This window comes from Artemia sp. Qi Xiang Cuo, chromosome 6, assembly GCF_049724085.1.
Source record: "Artemia sp. Qi Xiang Cuo chromosome 6, ASM4972408v1, whole genome shotgun sequence".
Classification (NCBI taxonomy): domain Eukaryota; kingdom Metazoa; phylum Arthropoda; class Branchiopoda; order Anostraca; family Artemiidae; genus Artemia; species Artemia sp. Qi Xiang Cuo.
Window position 1 is genome coordinate 80,644,118 of NC_142799.1, and position 14,871 is coordinate 80,658,988.

At 36.0% G+C, this 14,871-nt stretch overlaps 1 protein-coding gene across 1 annotated transcript in view; it reads left to right on the forward strand.

The window, feature by feature from the left end:
• Positions 1-14,871, forward strand: part of LOC148951648 (uncharacterized) — an 87,986-nt gene that overhangs the window by 59,744 nt on the left and 13,371 nt on the right. Inside the window, exon 6 of the mRNA XM_089090408.1 lies at positions 8,641-8,711. Coding sequence (XP_088946534.1) covers positions 8,641-8,711 — 71 coding nt within the window. The remainder of the gene's footprint in view (positions 1-8,640; positions 8,712-14,871) is intronic.

Sequence of the window (14,871 nt, forward strand, 5' to 3'; positions counted from 1 at the left end):
TCTTTGAAAAACTTATTTTGTGGAAAAAGTTTTTTAAATAATTTCTGTTCGTTTTATATTGACATAGTCTTTTCAGGGAAGAAGAAAATAATTCTTTATATATTTTTGTTTTTTTAAGACTTTGTACTTTGGCCTGCTATTTGCATACTGGATAATACTTTTCAGCAATTTTTAACAACATACACCCTTTCAAAAATTTGGACACAAATAGTTCGCAAAAACAAATCTGTTAACTTTCTTTGATAGCTTGGATACACTTACGCTAGTTTGAATTGGTTAAATTTTAAGAGCAGAAGTAGAACCGAAAGTTTGAACGTAATACCCTCAGTCGTTCTTGAGATACTGCTGAGATGCCTTATTGGAAATTAGCATTAACACAGTGCATTTTGATTTAATCTTAAGGCGAAATTTAGTTTTTAAACATAATAGGCAAATGAGAGGGTGGGTGTGGGAGGGGGACTAGTTGCGTTCCAATCACTTTCGACTATTAGCCCTTTTTTAGCCCTTTCTATTTTCAATCGAGTGAGCCAATTTCGAAGTTCCTAAGACAACTCCTTCGGTACGAAGGGCCATGTTCTAAACAAAAAAAGGAAAAAAAATAATAATACATTGTACCCACATCAATCTTTACTATTAAAATGTCAAGCCTTCCAATCACTTTTGAATATTGAAAATGGCTCTGGGCGCTTCAATTTTCAATCGAATGCGCCCTTTTTGAGTTTCTACGACAACCATTTTTATAAACACCTTATATGCCCCAAGGGCATAAATTACAACCCTTGTCCTGAGGGCTGTGTCATCCTCAAGTCAGGGGGTTGTCATCCTCAAGGACCTAATTCCAGAAGTTTCAACTACGTTAAACAAATGGCTATCTCAAAATTATGACTGGATGTTTTTGGGGAAATGGTGGGTGTGAGAGGGGCGTTAGTTGCTCTCCAATCACTTTCAACTATTAACAAAGGCACTAGCCGTTTTATTTCCAATCGAATGATCCCTTTTGAAGTTTCTACGACAACGCTTTCAATAAAGACCTTATATACCCCCAGGGCATAACTTACAACCCTTGCCAAGAGGGCGGGGGGGGGGGTGTCATCCTCAAGGACCTAATTTCCAGAACACTCAACTACGTTAAACAAAGGGTTATCTCAAAATTATGACTGGATGTGTTTGGGGAAATGGTGGGTGTGAGAGGAGGGTTAGTTGCCCTCCAATCTCTTTCGACTATTAGAAAGGGCACTAGCCGTTTCAATTTCCAATCGGATGAGCCCTTTTTTGAAGTTTCTACGACAATACTTTCTATAAAAACCTTATATGCCCCCAGGACATGACTTACAACCTTTGCCCTGAGGGCTATGAAGGGGTTGTCATCCTCAAAGACCAAATTTCCAGAACACTCAACTACGTTAAACAAAGGGTTATCTCAAAATTATGACTGGATGTTTTTGGGGAAATGGTGGGTGTGAGAGGGGCGTTAGTTGCTCTCCAATCACTTTCAACTATTAAAAAAGGCACTAGCCGTTTTAATTTCCAATCGAATGAGCTCTTTTGAAGTTTCTAAGACGCCGCTTTCAATAAAGACCTTATATATCCCCAGGGCATAACTTACAACCCTTTCCCAGAAGGCTGGGGGGGTTGTCATCCTCAAAGACCTAATTTCCAGAACTTTCAACTACGTTGAAGAAAACTGCTATATCTAAATTTTGATTGGATGTGTTTAGGGAAATGGTGGGCGTCAGAGGAGGGTTAGTTGCCCTCAAATCACTTCCAACTATTAGAAAGGGCACTAGCCCTTTCAATCTCTAATCGAATGAGCCCTTTTTGAAGTTTCTACGACAATGCTTTCTATGAAAACCTTATATACCCCAGGGCATAACTTGCAACCCTTGACCTCAGAGCTGTGAGGGGATTGTCATCCTCAAAGACATATTTTCCGGATCTTTCAACTACGTTGAACAAACTGGCTATCTCAAAATTTTGATTGGATGTGTTTGGGGTGGGCGTGAGAGGGGGGTAACTTGCCATCCAATCATTTTTGACTATTAAAAAGGCACTAGCCGTTTCAATTTCCAATCGAATGAATCCTTTTTGAAGTTTCTACGATAACACTTTCTATAATAAAACACCTTATATATCCCAAGGGCATAACTTACAACCCGTGCCCTGAGGGCTGTGGGGGGAGTGTCTTCCTCCAAACATAATTTCTAGACTTTTTAAATACGTCGAACAAAATGACTGTCTCAAAATTTTGATTGAATGTGTTTTGGGGAATAGTTGGTGTGAGAGGGGTGTTAGTTATCCTCCAATCACTTTCGACTATTAAAAAGGGCACAATCCCTTCTAGTTTCCAATCGAATGAGCCGTTTTTTAAGTTTATACAATAAAAACCTTTTATGCCCCCAGGGCATAACTTACAACCCTTACCCCGAGGGCTCTGAGGGGGGTTATCATCCTCAAAGACCTAATTCCTAGAACTTTTAAGTACGTTGAACAAAATGGCTATCAAAAAATTTAGATTGGATGTGTTTGGGCAAAAGGTAGGCGTGAGAGGGGGATTAGTTGCCCTCCAATCACTTTCGACTATTAAAAAGGGCTCTAGCCCTTTGAATTTCCAATCAAACGAGCCTTTTTTGAAGTTTCTACGACAACACTTTCTATAAAAACTTTATATGCCCCCAGGGTATAACTTATAACCCTTGCCATGAGGGCTGTGGGGGAGTGTCCTCCTCAAAAACATAAATTCTATCTTGAAATCAACTACTCTGAACAAAAGTGCTATCTCAACATTTTGATTCGTTGTGATAGGGGAATTTGTGGGGTAGATGGGGTGTTAGTTGCCTTCCAATCACTTTCGACTATTAAAAAGGACACAAGTCACTCTAATTACCAATCAAATGAGCACTTTTATAAGTTTATGCAACGACTCCTTCGATACGAAGTGCCTTGGTCTAAGACCAACCAAAAAAAAAAAAAAATACATTGTGCCAACGTCGTTCTTTATTTAGGCAGCGCAACTACGCAGCCTATGATAAAAAGTTTCAGTGTCCTCACTATTGTTCAAAGGTGATCAAAGGAAAAGTATCTCCCCTCTACGCCCTTTTACACAAATGAATCGGTTCAAAATTTTTAGAGAGCCATTTTCTTCAAAATAGTTCAAAGGGTAAATAACTATGCCTTAAGGGTTGATAAACCACCCCCAGTCTCCGGGCAAGGGCTATAAGTTGTATAATTTGAACATTATTAACATATAAGGATTTTTATGGGAAAAGAGAATATTTTTGATACTGGGTTTCCAAAAAGGCATAGGGTATTAAGGTGAAACTTTTAGGAAATGTTGAGAGGGAATATCATTCCCTCTCATTTCATTCTCTTTTCATTTGTGAAAAAAAATATCAGCAATATCTGAAGGACGACTGATGGTATTAAGTTGAAAATTTCAAGGTATCTTGAGAAGATGTTGAAAGGAGAGATTTTAGAATAACCAGCTATCCCCCTGCTTGCTCTTTTTAGGCGCTCTTACTGCTTAAAACTGATCGGAATTTCGGAATTATCATTTTGTTCAAACTAGTCAAAAGCTCTAATACCTATGCTATTAGGAATGCCATTCCCCCATAGCCCCTGGCACGGATTGTTAATTAAGCAATTTGCCCATTATTTACATGCAGGATCAAGGATTAGGAAAAGAGAAAATATTTGATCATGGGTGTATCTGGACATGCTAAGGGCATTAAGGTGAAACCTTCAAGAATCTTGAGGAGTATGCTATACTAAATGAAAAGGCATTATGTGCATCCAGTTTATCAAAAAGGAGGATCTGCAATATTTAAAAAATGGATGAGGTTGTTGAGCTGAAATTTTCAGGGACATGCTGGCTGGGATGTAGGAAAATAGTTGGGGACCTTCAGCCCCCTCTCATGCCTATATAGTTGAAATCCCTCCAAAAATATTTGATCAAAATTTTGAAATAGACATCTTGTTTAAAATAGGCAAAAGCTCAAATAACTATGCCGATGGATGACATAACCCTCCTAAGTTTTGGGGAGGGATGCTCAATACAATAAAACACACTATGAGCATGCTTATTTTCAGAAGGAGGCATAAATTTGTATCTAAGAAGCGGCTAAGGGTATTAAGTTGAGGCACCTTTTAGGTGCCTTCCCTCCAAAGATATATGATCAAAAATTTGGAATAGCCATCTTGATCATAATAGTCGGTAAAGTCAAATAATTACACTCTCGGGGATGATGTAACCCCTACAGCCCCTGGGGCAAGTGCTGTAAGTTTTAAGTTGCCCGCTGTTTATATATAAAGTTACTTTCCGAATAAGGAGTTTTTCAGGGAGAAATAAACAGGGAGAATTAAACCCAAGATCAGTAGAAACCAATTTCAATAATAACTCAAACTCAAGAGATCCAGAAATTACTATTAAAGAAAAAATAAAACCCATAACGAACAAAAATTAAAGAAACAGTCATAGCAAACAAACACTCAGCAGGTACTAATACAAATGAATATATAAATCTTAAAACGAGTAAAACGTAAATTGAATATTCAAATCACAATTAAGACGAAAAAAATCACTACAAAAATGAGTTTGACAGTTGCCCCCCTCCCTAACTGTAAAAGTCTAAGGCTTACTGCGTCATTTGCTCTTTACTGAAAATGAATTATACTACAAATGTTGTCTTTTGTAATTACAACATTGAAAATATAAATAAAAATTACAGTGAGATTAAATCTTGAACTGCTGTGCTTTCAGCTTTCTAGTACTCTAGAAAGTACTTTCTATATCAGTACTTTCTATATCAAATATTTAGTTTAATTTTATTAGTTCTCTCCAAGGACTGCTAAAGACACTTATAGTTTTCAATAAAAGGCATAATGACGCAGTGACGCAATGATACAAAGGAAAATGCTTAAAGAAACTCCTGGGTCTCATCTCTCCTGTTTCCCATTTTGACTTTTATTCCACTTTTATTTATATTTCTTTCAATACCAACTATGTTATTTCTTCTTTTATTTCTTAATTGGCTAGTGCGCGTTTTATTTATTCTTGTTTTTTATTATTTGATCTATCTGGTTTTGTTTTTATTGATTTCATATGAACTGGCTAAAAGAATAGAATTAAAAGAAAACTCTCGAAATGTTCTAAATTAAACAGTCGGTTCGGAATACCTTTTCTCTATCTCTGTCTTTCTGTGTCTGACTTTTTTTTTGGGGGGGGGGGAGGGTATCAAGCTCACCCTATCCTCCCCTGTTTACCATTTTGACTTTTATTCCACTTTTGTTTATTTTTCTTCCAATTCCAAATATATTATTTCTTTCTTTTTTTTACTTAGTTGTCTAGTACGCTTTTCATACGTTCGTACTGTTTATTATTTGATCAATATGGTTTTGTTTTTATTGAATGACTTACAAATTAACTGTTTCCTCACAGTTATCTTTATATTTAGGGTCACTTTGCCACTAATGTTACCATCACTGAGGGGTGTATCCAAGGGGACAATCCTGGAGTTGAACAACCCCAAAATATTTGCCTTACTCACAATTAGGGCGTAAACACTCAGGTGAAATGACTATGTTTCCTGAGAAACTAAAAAAATATCCCCCCGATCAGTAAACTGGTCTTAAAAATGTAGGTGTAAAACCAATAGCCGGCCTCTCCGAACTGAAAGTCTCATGGTAAGCCTAACCCACAGTTTATATAATTATCCAGTATGATCTTTTCCTATCTCACCCATTATAAAAACCCGGACCAAGGTGCGAGTGCTCCAGAGAACGTTTTTGCTGATAGAAACATAGGCGGCATCAGATCTTTTCACGGGTAGACAAGTCAGACTGTGATCTAATCGGAAACAAGTGGAAACCCGATATTACGAATAATGCACTTTGTTGGAAACAATCGGAAACAAACTAACCCGCTAATGCAGAAAGAAGTGGGAAGAGATTTTTGTTCGCACCGAGAACGAAGACCAGAAATGATCTGCGATAAGCTTACTGGATAATTATATGAACTGTGGTCTAACCCCTAAACAATATTTTCTGTTGTATCCCCACTCCCTGACCAAAAAAATTTGATGTAGTCCTATCACAACCGTTAGTGAAAATTTTAGTGGATATTTGTTTTCCTGCCTCAACTTTCCCTGTCCTGCTAAATCTGCTTTCCCAGTTTAGCCTCTTTGAAATTAATAATCTATTCACCAGTTCATACTTTAAAGAACTAAATAGGTAACCAAAGAGATTAACTCTTTTGTTGTAGAAGTTCTTAAGAAAAGTTTATTACATGTTTTTTTAATCAATTTCTGTTTTGTTGAGTTGCAGGTAAAGATATAGGGGAAACTGAAAAAGTTTGTGATACCTTGGATGTGAGGGAAGATTGGTTTTGCGAGGAAAAACTAACGACAGTGCTAAAAGGATTAAAAAATATTAAACCTCCGGGTGCTAATAGTGCGGTCAATGGGTTTCTCAGATATGGTAGCTCTGACGTCAGAAATAAGCCACTAAAGATTAGGAATATGATTTTTGAAATAAGTGAAGTATCAATTCATTCTAGGAAAACCTTTGTTAAGCCACTTTATAAGAAAGGTGATACAAGTGAGTGTGGTAATTATCGAGCCATTAGTCTGGTCTCTGTAGGTAGCAATTTACTTAGTAATATGATACTTTTTAAACTGAGAGATGCCGTAGACAAAGTTTTAAGAGAAGAACAGTCCGGTTTTAGAAAAGGTAGAGGATATGTCGACCAAATTTTTACTCTTAGGTTAATAATTGAGAAGTGCCTGAGCTGTCAAACACCTTTGGTCCCTAGTTTTATTAAATAAAAAAAAAAGTTTTTTTTAACTGAAAGTAAGGAGCGACATTAAAACTTAAAATGAAAAGAAATTATTCCGTATATGAAAGGGGCTGTCCCTCGTCAAAACCTCGCTCTTTACGCTACAGTTTTTTATTGTTTTAAAAAATAAAGTTATGTGACAGATTCAAACTTTAGCGTAAAGAGCGAGGTATTGAGGAGGGGACAGCCTTTTTCATATACGGAATAATTTCTGTTCGTTTTAAGTTTTAATGTCGCTCCTTACTTTCAGTTAAAAAAAACTTGTTTTTTTCATTTAATTTCTGAACGTTTTTGAATTAATGCAGCTTTATTTTGGCTCACCGTACATGAATAATTAAAACGAAATTTGCATATTAATTTTACTTTTTTGGCTAAATGGCTTTCTCGAAATTTTGTTCTGACGTAACTTACGAATTAACTTACGTAACGAATTTCTATATTCGTATGTTTTATTACGTATATTAGGGAGTTTGCCCCCTAGTCGATACCTTGCGCTTTATGCTAAAGTTCGAATTTTGTTCCAATCACAAACCCCTGAATTACAAAGGCCGGTTAATTAGAATAGATAGCTTTTTTGAAACTACTTAAAAAAAACTTTAGCGAAAAGAGCGAGGTATTGACTAGGAGGAGAGTCCCTTCATTTTTACGTAATAATTTCTATTTGTTTTAAGTTTTAATGTTACTCCTAACTTTCGATTGAAAAAACTAGTTTTTTATTTTATTTCAGATCGTTTTTAAATAATACTGGGAAATCTGGCGCCCCTTCATAGAAATTTCCCTTCCCCCAAGGGAAAATCCTCCATGGAAGGATCCTCCCCCGTAACCCCCCTCCTCCAACCCCCCCCCCCCATCATAAAAAAATTCCTCCTAAAACGGCTTTATACTTCCCATTAACCAAAACTATATGCTAACAATGGGAAATGTTCATAGCCTCCAGCCCTTCCCCAGGGAACTCCGGGGTATTAAGTCACTCTCTAAGACGTATTTATTATATTTTTGACTATGCTGAACAAAATGGCTATCTCACAATTTTGATTGGGTGATTTTGGGGAAAAAATGAGCGTGGGATGGGGCCAAGTTGCCCTCCAATTTTTTTGGTCACTTAAAAAGGGCACTAGAACTTTTAATTTCCGTACAAATGAGCTAAATAATCTAATAATTTAGTCCCAAGTTTTATTATTTTTTTTTATCCTTCTAGTAGTGGCGGTTCTCATGATTACATTTTGATTACATCTTCTTGGAACTTTTCTGTGAAATTCGGTCCCGATGAACATCAGGGTAGCTGAACATCTTTTTTTTTTAATACAAAAGTAAAAGAGAATTTATTAAATAAAAGGTAATTTGCTTTTTTGCTATGGAGCTGAAAGAAGGCGATCTTGAAGTTGTTTTGGATAGTTTGTTATGATTGAGTGAGCGGCAGATGAGGGCAGGAATGTGGAGTGGCAGAGAGAAAGGTATGAAGGGTAATAAACGGGTAGTGCTAGGTGTGTACTGGGGAAATGATATTGCTTAAGGAGTCTTTTTTTCTTTTTTTTCTTTTGTTGTGTTTTTTGTTTTATTCTCGTTTTTTTATTAGTTATTATTGTATTAGAGTTGACGAAACTGGCTAGTATATTATGCTGCACGCTAGCAAAGCCCTCAGTTTTTTCGTAAGTTCAAACATTTTCACACAAAATGTAGGACAATAATCTCTCTTTGTTTGATTTAGTTTGATGTTTTTCAAGTTATAAGAAGTAACTGTTTTTAGACAAGTATTCTATCAGGGTTTGAATAGGACTAACATTTACGAAAACTGAATATTCTATTTTCAGATAATTGATATCGGTATATGTGTTGGACCCTGCAATTCACCCAGTCACAAAGTGAAGAAATGTGTGCTGAGGTAAGCAAAATCTTCTCTAATATAGTCGATTATCAAGAAGTTTTATTTTAAATCTAATTAACTGAGATGAGATGAGATGACTTTTGTTTTCAACTAATAATTACATCATACTTAATTGGCACTTACCACATTTTTTGAATAGCATTATCAACAAACGTAGAAATGGTAAGAACGTATGACGTTTTATTAAGCCACTATTGGGGCTTGGGCAGCATCACACAATCTTTCATCATAAACCAAACTCATTCACTCTTCCTACTCTTTTCATACCCTTCAATACTATTAAAAACAATTCAAACTAAAATAATATCTCAACTACACGGCAAAGTAAAGGCCTGAATTTCGTTACTTGGTACCAGATAGCTTGTTTGAGATATACGGTAAATGCTTGCGTATATATTTCCAAGGTTTAAAAAAGAAGAAAACAATTTTTCCACCAGCTTTGCAGCAATTTAAAAAGAATTTTAAGCAATTATTTCATAAGCAAACTAATGCTGTCAGACTCTTTGATAATCAAACAATTCATGGTAACGAACTGTAAATAAGGAGTGACTCGTCCTGATAGTAAATTTTAGTAGTAAACTCAGTAAATTCTCCGGTGCATAGTTTTGTTAAGGATTGAAGTCGTGCTGGAATTTCCCTTGCAGTGTTGTCAAGTAAAGAACTGAGCGCAAATCCAAAGCCGAACAAATTGTTTACAACTATTTTTCAGCAACTTTACGAATAAGCAAGCGGAAGAACATATCTTCTTACAGCTGCTGTCTTACCTGCAGGGAGTGAGGTCTCCCATAAACTGCGGGGAATAGCTAGCAAGAATCTATTTTTTTATTCTGTTGCTAAGCCTTAATTTTTTCTTCTAATTTTGATTATATCAATCAGAAATTGATAAAAATCAAGAGCCGCAAAATCTAGTCTAAAACCCATTTATTGTTCCAGAGGTATGTTTAGGGTTGTAAAACATATTAGACCAACACAAACATAATTGCTGAAATTACTGTTTTTTGAGAAGTTTCGTCTCTTGATTTTGGGACCTTTGAATAAAATGACTGCACTATTTAAAGTTAGTAGTAGTAGTCAATTAGTAAAAGTAGCAAAATTGATACCTGACTGCCTGAGCATTAGAGGCAGACTCAAAGTTGGTAATAGCCTTCCTCATATTCAAAATAATTAGTAGAAAGGCCTCATGAGCTCCGACGATTCACCCCTGCTGCCACCTACAACTTTTTTTAACACCAAATATGGGCATAGAGTCATTAGGGAGAACACGTGGTTAATGGGGTCAATGACCTAAATTTCCAAGGTCGATGTTGTTGTTGTTGTATATGCACGCTCTCAGCGAATGTCAAGGTCGATTTATTTGTTGTTGTTGTTGTAAGTGCACGCTCTCAGCGAATGTCAAGGTGTCCAGAAATAGGAAACAGTATTTGATGTTGTTGTTGTTTCGGGCATGCTCAAGGCGAATGTTTTGAGTTTCCAGACATAGAAAACAGTTAGATCACGTGTTCCTTTCTCAGCCAATCAGCGAGCTTGTTTACATATTAGCGGCGGAGGGAATATGAGGAAAGGATTTTTGCTATAGTTTTATTAGTCTGTGAATAGAATTCACTAAGTTTTTAGTTAGCAGCGTGATAACATGAGTGAACAAGTTGAGTTAGAAATATCTTTTTATTGCAACTGTTCTATTTGTAAAGGGCATTTTCATGATTTTGAACATTCTCATGAACCTACTGCATGTTTAGACAGCATAGAGGCAGAGATAGATGAGAAGAATCTGGAGGAAATGAGAAGAAAAATTATATGTGATACGGAGAGAAATTTATACCGATTGTAAGTAAGCTCACATAAAAGAAGGGTTGATATGACAGAAAAGGAAGATCAAAAGAAGAGACTGGGAAAAGAGGGCTTTCTCTATAGTGTAAAAGACAGCAATGAAAACCCAATGAAAAATGTATATAAAGCAAGATATAACTCTGAATATTATGATGGATATGTTCTAAGAGAAGAGAAAAAGTGGCCCTTTAAGAGACATCATAAGAGGTCATTCTACGAAATGGATTTTAAACAACGAAAACCGAGGTAGAAGAGTTCTCATATATGATTTAACGATAAATCTATTTATTAATATGTGTAATGAGTTTTATATTGTAATCATACAATAAATTTGTTTGTATTATTTTAATTTTCGCAAACTAGATATATATATAGAGTAAAGATACCATCAGAGACTTCTGTACTGGGCCTTTAAGAGCTGCACCACCAACACAAGGTCCACCGATGCTACAGCATGCTTCGCCTGGGCCATCCGGCACCCAAGTGCAGCCAGGATTTGCAAATGTGAGCATTTTTTCCTACCTATCTTATAGAAATACATATCTATTTCTTCCAATGTCTTTATTTTCCACTATTTTTCAACACTGTATAAAAATGTATGTCAGCGGGATATTAAAATATTAACCCCTCGCCCCCACCCCTGGTGTTCACTGGGCCACCCTCCCGCGGAGAGATCTCACGATAATATCATTTTTTTCGCAATGAAACCGCTCTTTTTTTCTAATCTTTGCTATTTTCTCTGTTGCTATCGCTTCGATATCTCATAAGCAAATATTTTTAGGTAATTTTCTAGTTTTTACTGCTATCTCTCACCGCTATGAAACTCAAAATGCTATTTTTCACAATTGAATATTATTGTTTTAATCTTTGGCATAAGGCTCCGCACGTGCATATAAATAGATCTGTTTCACCCCTTTTCCTGTCTTGTTCTATCATTAGCGGTTAGTGGTTAGGCCAAGTCTAGGATTTCAATGCTTTTACATAATTCTGTGTTTATTTCTGAAAATAGCGTAATTGTTTGCAAAATTAGCAATAGATATTTAGTAAATTGGAATTCTATGTAAGAGCGAAACAAGTTATATCCCCCAAAATAATAATTGCTATTTATGACATTGCTGAAAAGGGGGGGGGGCATAGTTGCCCTCGAATCTTTTTGGTCACTTAAAAAGTGCAGTCAATTAATGCTAATGCTCACCATTTGAAACTCTGTGAATGCTATTCCGTTCACAATTGAATATTCCATAGTTTTAAGAGAGAAGGCTGCAGAGATTATCCCATTTATCTATCTGGCACATATGGACTGTCTAATTTACACTGAATATTTTTAAAATAGCTTTCAATCTTACAACTTGCCGCCATGATTTTAGCGATGGGAAACATTCTGACAATGTCTGAGTTAACGGTTTCCAACATTTAATTGTTGTATTTTCCTCATCTGAAGTTCAGTCTTGGAAATCGGAACATACGCGCGGCTTACAATAATTAAGCTAATGAGTTCACAACCTGTACGTGATCTTTGAAACGACTTATGGTCTAACAATATTTCAACTTTTGGACATTATGTAAACGGCTGGGAGCCGTCACGGCTCCCGGGAAGCGCCGGTGGGACCGAGAAGCGTTGGGGGAAGCGCTGCGGGATGGCGGTCGGGAAGCGCCGGTGGATCCCGAGAAGCACCGGGGGAAGCGCCGCGGGAAGCGCTGTGGGATGCGCTGCGATGGCCCGCTGGGTCGGCTCGGAGGGGGGAGCATTAAATAGTGGAAATTGGGAAAGAGAGTTGTTTGAACAAAATCAAATTTTTTTCTTCTATGTAAAGCGGGGTTTTAGAGTTTGGTGTGATTGACACAGAATATATTGGTCAGAAATATTCCTCAACTGGCATTATTTTCGAAGCAGCTTTCTTACTCCTAGACAATCAACGACGTGAAATTCATTGCTATAAATGGAACGTCAGATACAATATGTATAAGTACGAGAAAAACAGATGGAGTCCAACACTAAATTTTAAAAATCGAAATGGCTTTTTTGTTAAAACCATAAGACCACATAATGAAAATGGCTATGAAATAAAACATATGCAAGAGAAAATTCAGGAAATATGTAGTTTTTTCGGTGTGCAAGCTGTTTATGTTAAAGGAAACTTGACAACTGATAAGCTCTTACTAGAAAAATGTGATAAAAACATAGCATTATTAAATTTCGAAGACTTCAAATGTGAAAAATACCTGTATTCAGTACCTGACACAGAAGATGAAGTTCGATATTTCGCTCAATGAATACCGGAAAAGATGCCTGACAAGGAAAAATGCATCAGATATCCAAAGACCTAAACTTGCTCTTCCTCATATCAAATGGATTAAGCCCTTTTTCTTAAATATGTCATTATGTATTTTTTTTTTAAATATGTCATTATGTATTTTTTCAAATGTTTTTAAATATGTTTAGGCAATAAATATCTTAAGCCTCAGCCGTTTTTATTCTTTATAATACTTCATCGCCATGAAAATTATAATTTAAGGTTCAACATTCCAAGGAACACACTTTCAAGTTCAGCATGTTTGACAACCCTAAATACTCACCACTATAAAGGTAAGTTAAACCTAAAAGGTTAAAAAAAAAAATTTCTGAAATCACACTTTCAGATTCATCATCTCAGGGAACACACTTTCAGATTCAGCATGTCTGGGAACACACTTTCAGGTTCATCACGTTAGAGAACCCTAAATGATAAGTTAACTCTAAAAGATTAAAGAATTTCTCTGAAATCACACTTTCAGATTCAGCATGTCAGGGAACACTTGAGTGAAACTCTATGGTCGTTATAATATACAAGTTCCATTTGAACAATGTTTTGAGGTCCCATAGCCCAACCCCAAAGGACCCCGACGCCCATACCCCAACCCGAAGGAACCCAACCCTAAATACTCACCACTATAAAGGTAAAATAATCGTAAAAGGTTAAAAAAATTTTCTGAAATCACACTTTCAGATTCATCATGTCAGGGAACAAACTTTCAGATTCAGCATGTCTGGGAACACACTTTCAGGTTCAACACGTTAGAGAACCCTAAATGATAAGTTAACTCTAAAAGATTAAACAATTTCTCTGAAATCACACTTTCCGATTCAGCATATCAGGGAACACTTGGGTGAAACTCTATGGTCGTTATAATATACAAGTTCCATTTGAACAATGTTTTGAGGTCCCCTAGCCCAACCCCAAAGGACCCCGACGACCATACCCCAACCCGAAGGAACCCCCCGGTACCCAAAGGCCCCAGGCCCCCCGGTCCCCACAATGCCCGCCAAAGGGCCACCGAGCCCAAAGGCCCCCCGACACACCCAAAAGACCAACAAACAAAAATTTCTCTTAGAAATAATATTTTTCATCACTGATAACACTTTTCTGTTCGAACTAGCAAGTTTTCTACCAAAGATACCAAATATTTTTATAGAAGTAACTTTTTTTGACTGTGATAACAACTTTTCTGTCAGAAGTAGCAAGTTTTGCTTAACACTAACAAACCCACTCATCAAAGTAATGATATTTTACTTTAATACTAACATACTTTTACTGAACAAACACAAATTTCTCTTAGAAATAATATTTTTCATCAATGATAACACTTTTTCTGTTCGAACTAGCAAGTTTTCTACCAAAGATACCAAATTTCTTCGTAGAATTAACATTTTGTTATTGTGATATCAACTTTTATGTCAGAAGTATCAACATTTGGTTAACACTAACAAATATTCTCATCAAAGTAACAATATTTTACATTAATACTATCATACTATTACTTAACACACACAAATTTCTCTTGGAAATAACATTTTTAATCACTGAAAACACTTTTTATGTTCGAAATAGCACGTTTTCTATCAAAGATACCAACTTGATTCTGAGAAGTATTATTTTCCTATTGCGATAGCAACTTTTCTGTCAGAAGTAGGAATATTTGCTTAACACTAACAAAAATTCTCATCAAATAAATGAATTTTAACTTAATGTTAGCATACTTTTAATATACACACGCAAATTTCTCTTCGAAATAATATTGTTCATCAGTGATAACACTTTTTTTGTTCGAACTAGCAAGTTTTCTACCAAAGATATCAAATTTTTTCTTAGAAGTAACATTTTTGAATGAGATAACAACTTTTTTGTCAGAAGTAGCAGGTTCTGCTTAAGACTAACAAATCTTCTCATCAAAGTAACGACATTTTACCTTAATACTAACATACTTTTACTGAACAAACAAAAATTTCTCTTAGAAATAATATTTTTCATCACTGATAACACTTTTATGTTCGAACTAGCAAGTTTTCTAC